This window comes from Pygoscelis adeliae, unplaced genomic scaffold (genome assembly GCF_000699105.1).
Source record: "Pygoscelis adeliae isolate BGI_AS28 unplaced genomic scaffold, ASM69910v1 Scaffold402, whole genome shotgun sequence".
In the NCBI taxonomy this organism is placed as follows: Eukaryota; Metazoa; Chordata; class Aves; order Sphenisciformes; family Spheniscidae; genus Pygoscelis; species Pygoscelis adeliae.
Window position 1 is genome coordinate 1468875 of NW_008824411.1, and position 8440 is coordinate 1477314.

Genomic DNA, 8440 nt, shown 5'->3' on the forward strand with positions numbered 1-8440 from the left:
GCCCGCCAGGGCGAGGAAGCCTCCGTCAGCCCTGGAAGTGTGAAAATCGCTCGTATATGAGCTCATTTATTCATGGCAGTGTATTTTCCTACAGCTGGTGCTGTGGGTCTGCCGCCCCAAAGTCCCGGGGACAGAACTGCCCGGGGCTTCTCAGGAGGAAAGCCTGGCGGTGAACTCCTGCGTGTACACCTTCGCTTCCGTAAAATGAACAGAGAAACCATCAGTTGCTGATACGTTAAATAAGAAATTAAAAAAATAAGTAAATTAAATAAGGAAAAGAAATTAAATAAGGCCTCACTCGTTTTCACAGACGAGTGAGCGTGCAAGGTTCAGGCTTGTTTCTCTGTGTGATGGCCTTAACGAAATCCCCATGAGAACATAGAGAGTTTTAAATATGAATAAACCAGAGCATTGGTATAAATGTTAGAGTGTTCAAGTAAATCCATTATTTAAAAAAATACTCCTTTAAATTATGATTAAAAAAACATTCGGTGGTTTGCTGGCAGGTTTGTTCTGGCAGCGGGATGCCGGCCTCCATTTCCCGTGTGTGACCAGGATGCCTGTGGCCGTCCCAGCCAAGCACAGCCGTGTCGGAGCAGCGCCAGCATGGTGTGCTCTTGGCAGCTTCTCTTTCGAACCGCCTCTGACCCCCCTTTCCTTTTTCTTTTTGGACTGGTAATGATCTGGCAAGATCTGCTGCACTTAGTTTGACTAGCATCACCTACTTAAGTGCATGCAATGTGCTTATTTATAGCAAATGTTACTTTCCTGGCAGTTTTTATTCCCTTTCCCTCCCGTGCTGTAGCCACATCCTGTGGAAAAATCATCTGGAACCTGGTTATGGGACTGGTTTTTATCACATCCACTTTCCAGTTCATGAGGCAAGATGACAGTGTTACTGCTATTTATTTATAAAAGTACAAAACAGCATGAGTGTACTGGAAAAATGTGTTGGGGTGTCTGGCTCGTCTGCCACAGAGGGTTGTGTACAAATTCCCAGTTATGAAATGTCCATAATAATCAGAAAGGACTAAGCCTGCATTTTCCTGCAGCCGGAGAAGGTCCCAGGTGAAGGGCTGTGGTGGAATTTTAAACAAGGGCTGTGAAAAATCTTGTTTTTCTCTACTCCAGAATTAGAAGAACAAGGAGAAAGTAATAGATGAAAAGGAGATGGTGGCTGGGCGGCTGCTACAGAGCTCACCGACTGGAACTACACCAGCAACAGGTCCTGCGCTGCACTTGTGTTTGTGTACACGGCCTATTTAAGAAGCGGTGCTTCACAGGCGGGCAGTGCAGCCTGCAAAATTTAAAACCTCAATTAGCAATTTTTTCTCAAAATGACATTCCTTTATGGTACTGAATAATCAATCTAAGCTTAAATGAGGTATCAGAGTCTTAATGCTGTAGTAAATGGCAACAAATCTTCTTTGGTCACTTTGTCAGCACGGATCTTTGAAAAGAGGCAAATGAAAAAGAGCTTGAAAAAAGCTGGAGAATCCGGTTGCAGCCCGGAGTGCCTGGAAGGATTCGCTCCTGCCATCCTATGATGTTTTAGTCAGTACAGCAGGTGGCACTTTAGTAACATACATTTTTCCAGGTACTGTTACTGCAGATTAAAAGCCTACTTTTTTATGGAATTCAGGGGAGATCTTTTAAATATTGACATATTGATAACTCTATTAAAAAAAAAAAAGCATCACTGTCACCGTGCATGATTGGCACTGGAAATTGAATGCAAAATTATTTTTGAGATGCACATGACACAGAACATAAAGCTGGCAAGGTGCATCAACATCATCTAGTATGTGTCTCCGTTCAGACCTCCTACAAGCAGGACTTTGCCACTGTCACCTGCTTTTTCCAGCAAAATAGGCACTAGCCAGCTGCTCCCCTGTTTTTGCTTGGGTGAGGCTCTGCTTATGTCCGTAGGATTATAGGGAGTAACCAAACCAGAACTTGGCCCCTAGAAGTTAATTCATTCCTGTGTACCTTCAGAAAAGACCCTTTCATAAGTAACAGGAATATCACTCATGAAGTGTAATAGCAGGGAGACAAAAAACATCCAGACCTACAGAATAAATTAATGTGTGGTGGAAGGTTTTTTTCATCTGTAATACCCTTCTGCTTATTAAAAAATATTGTCCAAAGCTAGTATGTTAGAAGAAAATCAGTATCTGTTGACTTTAGTAAGAATTGGATTGAACTTCAGCATGCTTAGGAGAGGCATTGTTCTGAAAGTCCAGGTTCCTGTTGAAATTGTGGTTTGTGAATTCATTACGATACTCTCAGAATTTGGGTCTCTCTCCTGTTGGTGTCTGCAGAAACACCAAAGAAGGGGCAGAGCCTGTGCAGAAGATTTCACGGCCTTTGTGTGGCTTCTGTGCAGCGGCTACAAGGGTCGACTTCTACAGAACAAAATTTAAAATGAGCTTGGAGGATATCTCTATTTATCTTGAAGGATAAAATCCTCATGCTGTTCAGGTCAGAAAACCAAACCCTTATCGATGATTTCAAGGACAGGAATTTGTTCATAATCCCTGGATTTCTCTTCAGGGACATGAAGGCATGCAAAACCTACTTTTTACATTAAGAAATGGAAGAGAATATGCACTGTTTTAAAAATAAGCAGAGACAAAACTGCAATTCACCTGATAATAATTTCAGGCTTAAATATTGTAAAAGTTACTAAAGTACAATGAGAAGAATATTTAAGTGGTACTTGTTTTCTGCTAAAGGAAACTTCCCGGAGGAGTCTCTGGCCAAGGCACCTGCAGCCGGAAGTTTGATGTGATCAACCGCATTTTGAAAACAGGACCTTTCCCTGTACGTGCAGAGGGAGTGTTTCTGTAACTTCTGTTTATTCAATTTATTTCAAAAAACGGATGTATTAAAAGCTGAAAAGTCAACTGGGGACTGAAAAAAAAGATTATCTTTTATGAATACAAGCAAGGCCCAAGTGGACAAGATCTTCTACAGTCTGGAAGGACGCTGTGACCAGACACAATCTGGTGTTCAACTCAGTGACTATATAGGATATTCCCTTTATTTAATAAACCAGTTAGCTTTACTTAAAGCTGATCTTCTTTTCCTGTGTTTCTTACACAAAGTTTCATTTAAATATCTACTCCTCATTTCACAACAGCTTATGAACAATTTTATTGGATTCCTGTTTCTATCACAATACATTTTGGCTTCAAATGTGGGTAAGGAATTGATAATAACCAAGTAAATGAGAAATACATCACCCATCATTTTAACATAATGAAACTGAACAATTGAGAATGAAAAGATGTACAGAAAACTATTTAATTGGCCTGTCTCTAGACAGCCAATTCCTACCAACAAGCCCTGAAAATCAGTTTTCCTGAAGAAAAACTAAGAGGTACAAAGGCTAGCCAATATCAAAGTCAGGTAATTAAATGAAGGTTGCCTGTGCTTCATAGCACTCTCATTCTGTTTTTCATGTCCCTTCCTGGTATATCTGCATGCCATGCTCTTTATTAAGCAACTTGGGGCACCTAGGCTTTTAAGCATCACTTTAAAGCACTTAATACATTGTTGATACTTTCCAACACATAATAATAATAATAATAATTATTTCTGATCTATGAGTCTAGAGTACAATGTGCTTCCATTGGCTGAAATCTAACTATTATGAAAACCTATTTGTGTTGATGTAGTTGAACATACACTGAATTATACTGAGAAATAGTGTTTGACTGTTCGTTTTTCAAAGCGCATCACAACTTGACAGATACTTGTTTAAACAAGAAACAGTGAAAATGCGGTGCCTATGTTAAAAAGTGCAAATGCTACAAACCATTCAAGACACTCACAGGTTTGTGATTTACTCTGAAATACAAGGACCGCTGTGCTGGAAAGCAGTTTTAGGATGCACCATACCACTTGGAGAGTTGGTCTTCCATAGTTTCTTTCAGTTTTCAAGTGTGACAGACATAATGGAGTTTTTCAAACAAGTGGTGGGTACTGATATGTTGCTCAAGTTGTCATGCTTTTGGAGGAAAGATTTTCTTCAATATGTGACCTTTACAGAAGGTTAGACACTGCTTGTCATTTAATAATTTAATAATTAAAGAATGATTCAAGCCTGCTGAGAGTACATAAAATCACAAAATAAATGTTTTAAATAATAGTTTAAATATGTTTGGTTTAGTAAGGTTATTGTCGGCAAATATTCACTAAATCATTTAAACGTGTTTAATGTTAAAATGGGGCTAAAAGGGACTTGAAGAGGTCGCTTAGTCCTCTGCCTTGGTTCAGAGGTACAGTCAGTTAAAGAGACCAGCTGCTGGTTTAATCCCAAACCAGGCACTCCCCGTCCACGCTCTGTAAGCTGACCCGTAATGCAGCCTCTGTCATTTATAGCCAAGCACCAAGCAGCAATCAGAAACACTTCTGGCCTAAGTCTTCCTTTCTGCAGATTAAGTAGACTGCTTTCTGTCTTTCCATGAGCTGATACAGGAAAGGCCTGATACTGTTCTTTTATTAACATCCTCTGGCACATGTGAAGGGATTGTTCCTCTTCTCTATACGTAAAACAGGGATTTTAGAAACTTTCCTCCTATGCCTTATTTTCTAGACCTTCAATCATTTTCGTTGCTCATCTCTTGGCTATCCTCCCTTAGAGGAGCGTGAGGGTGCGGTTGCATACTGCGCTGTAGCTGAGGATTGTGCTGAATGTGGTAGAAGGACGATTTCATTTTGGTTTTGCGCAATGCTACTATTTGTGCATGTTAAAATCATACTTAATTTTTTCCCCACGAGCATCACGTCATGAATACGTACTCAGTTTATGGTTCACCATAGATCAGTGCTTTTTGCAGTACTGTTGCTCTTCCACTTGTTCACTATTTAAGACTTGTATATTTGATTTCTCCCTTCAAAGTCTGATACTTTGCATGTGGTCTGAGTTGAATTTCTTTTTTATTAATTTCAGATCAATTCTCTAAATACCAAGGTAATTCGGAATACTTAACCGGTCTTTCAAATTTCTTTTGATTTTCTTTTTGATTCAATCTGGACTGCATTTCCTTAACCTGTGCACGTGAGTGTCACACAGCCTAGGTCACAGGCTTTTCTCAAGTGAAGGTAGATCATACCTGGATATTTCCCTCCTGCTTGGTGGAGATGCTGAATGGAGTGAAAGGAGGTTTAACATGACATACACAAGTTTTGTTTTCACGTAAACCTTGTAGCTTTTTTGGTGCTAGGTATGTTATTTGCTGTTCTGCCATGTGTTAAATATTTTTACATGTCATTAGTAAGCCATAATGGGAAATACTTTACCTAAAGAGTATGCGAAACCACCTCAGCTTTAAAAGGAAAAGCGTGCGCGTCCATTGCCTTGACACCTTGCCCACGTGCTTTGCATATGACCCTTCACATCCACCATCAACATGTAATTTAGAAATAACACGGAGTTTCAATAGTCAAATATGCAGGGATGATGAAAATGGATCATATTTCATCATTACATTTTTACTCCAAAACAATAACAATAACAATATGTTATCTAACTGACCTCTCGGTGTTGTTGACAATAGCCTTTCCTGCAATCAGAATTGTGATATAGATGCATTATTTTCTCCAGCAAATTCTACCTGTCAGACAGTTATTTTAGTTCTAGTGCTCCTTCTCAGAAATAAATGACTCATGATACACTTCACTCCTTTGACAGGAAAATCCAAGCATGTATTTGCCCACAATTTAGTTGACATTTGCAATACAGGTCAGGATTTTCTTTTAGAGCCACAGGAGATCTGGTTTAGATTTTTAAACTTAATCTCCAAAGCAGATGTAAAATAAGGTAAAGTTTTCCTCATCATTTAGGAGAAGTAACCTATGCAGCAAAGCTGCATTTCTGGGTACGTGAAAGGGTACAGTTAAAAGTGACACAGTCCAAGAACTGACACTGTAGCTACAAAACACGGGAAGAATTACTTTTTAATACAGCAACTAAATATTCTGTGGCTAGCTAGATCATCACAAGGAGATGTCGTAGCTGACATAATCCAGGGATATTGAGGTTTTTTTCAAGAGCAACTAAGGTAAATGTTCTTTAAATTTTAAATTGATATATTTTTTCCAAGATTTTCTTTTAAAAAGTAGCCAGTTTGGAAGAACACCAGTTGCCATGTCCTAGCCAAGTACACGTTGAGAGGAGCGGTGATGATTCATTGTTAATATATTCAGAGATGGTGAATGTCAATGAAGGATAAGGATTCTCTGACTTGGAGGATAAATGACAGGATCAAATAGTTATGAGTTGATCATGAATACCTTTAGATAGAAATTAGGAAACAGAGTCTAGCCACCCAAGAATGAAGGTCTGTAATGGTTTTCCAAATAAAATCGGGGAAGAAGGATTCTAAATAAGTTAAGATGGAGCTTGGTAAACATATGAAGAGCATCATGTGGTTTATCCAAGGACTCACTGGAGAGGGGAAGCTATGTCTGTGGTATGAGAGTTTCTGAGCATCACATACACTGGCCTATCCCGGGAATTTGAAAGGTGACTGGATCATTGTTTTCACTACATTGTGCTGCATCAGCGCGATGCTCAGGGTTCCCCTTAGTCACCTGTGGAGGTCCCAGAGTGTTTTTTGCCCCCTTGGCAAGAGGATTCAAGGCTGCTGCTTCTCCCAGCTTTCTCTGAAGAACTAACTGATGATGAGGTCTGGACTCAGGAGGAAAAGTTGCTCAATTCACTTTTGATTTTGGAGGGTTGCTTTGCTTGCTTTCACGGAGCGGTGGAACAGTCTAAGACCTTAAGGATTTGACATGGTCAGATGGACAGCATGTCTATATTGCACCCTATGTTTTTTAGGTTTTGGATCAATTGCAAAAGTTCTTACAAATTCCATAACTTTGTATTTCATAGAACATATTTTGCATATTTACGTATAAATTTAGAGCAATTAGTAAATCTTTAGTCAACGCACCTAAAAGTCCACCACCAAATTCGTCCTGCTGCGCTTCCCTCTGCTTCTGCTCTTACCCCTGTTTTCAGCCGGACATATGCTGTGTGAGAGCAACAGCTTCTTACGAGGGTGGGTTACCCCATGGTTACTCAAGAAACTGCTCTGCAGTTGCTGGATGCTGGATTTCTCTCACTTTCTTTTCTGTTCCCCTCCTCTTTTTCTGACCCACTTTGACGTCTTTCAGGAAAGGTCTGAAGGATTCCTCTCTGGAACCAGAGGAGTCTGCCAGACAAGAAAAAAACCTGAAGACTTGTCATTTGTTCCGTTTTCAGCAAGTTGCTGGTGCACCGTGTTCTCTGCAGATCATTATGTGAGGACACCGAGGCCTCCTTCCTCTGGTATCTCCGCGTCTCTGGAAAACACAAAAGGCATTTCCAGTATTCAAACCTGGCGATGTAGGTGAGTGGGGGACTGGTTATAATGATGACACATGTATGATGTTTGAGAAGGATGATGTCTGATGGGCTCTGTGCAGGTAGCGGCTCTGTGCTCCTGTGTCACTGAAGGAATAATAAGGCTCCCAGCAGGAAAAGCAGAAAACATACTCTCTAAGCCTGCTGCTTAAAGGAAGGTGATGTGTTTAAGAAAAAGATACATAAATAAGCCAATATTTATAATTTTCAAAAGGTATATTTGAACACCATGTAGGTGAGATGCAGAGTAAATAACGCTCCAATTGACAGCTATAATTACCGTGGTTCAAAAAAGCTTATTTTGAATACAAGTTTGTTTGAGCAAAAGCATTTAATGGGCAAGTGCAGTAGAAATAAAGGTGAGGCATGTGAAAAGAAGATCTAATATATATTTTTTAAAAGCCAGGTTGGAAAGGGTTCATCATTTAAGGAGTCATTGTCAAGCAAAACAAGATGTGATTAACCTTTCCCATGCTTGTCCTCCCCTGCTCTTCTTACGCGGCATGGTATCACCACTAATTAGCGTGCGGCAGGAATCGGTGTGACAGGAGGATCTGTTAGATCTCCTCTGCTCACCCTCTCGAGGAACATTCGTCATCATGGCATCTGAGCAACTTGCTGCTGCGAAAGCTCCCATCTGCAGCAGCACAGCAGGGATATTTCGCTCAGATGTACCTGGAGGGCTTCAGAAGTTTCTAGCTCTTTGCGGGGATGTTTCTTTGCTTCATCAAAATCTTTCATTTGTCTTTTCACACATTCTGCCCTTGTTGAAGTCAACAGCACTGCCTGGAAAATTTTGCAGATCAGCGTTTACTCCTAGAAATTTGGTGTTAAGTAGACAAAAGTGTAACTTGGTCACAGAAATAATTAACCTCTTCATAACCAGTCAATTTTAATAATTATTTTCTACTGTGTACATGTAAATAAAATGCATTTGGTAAAGTATCACTTTGGCATTCTGTCTCTAAAAACAAGTGATATAGTCCATTCACGCATATCTCAGTTGATGGAAATGTGCCAGTAGTA

General features: G+C 40.0%; 1 protein-coding gene across 1 annotated transcript in view; it reads right to left on the reverse strand.

Moving 5' to 3' along the window:
* The window catches only part of ZRANB2 (zinc finger, RAN-binding domain containing 2), a 20652-nt gene extending 12640 nt beyond the window's left edge, over window positions 1-8012 (reverse strand). The window contains exons 1-2 of the mRNA XM_009320666.1: window positions 7913-8012; window positions 7091-7223 (exon numbers count right to left, since the gene is read on the reverse strand). Coding sequence (XP_009318941.1) covers window positions 7091-7223; window positions 7913-8012 — 233 coding nt within the window. The remainder of the gene's footprint in view (window positions 1-7090; window positions 7224-7912) is intronic.
* Window positions 8013-8440: the final 428 nt, after the last annotated feature.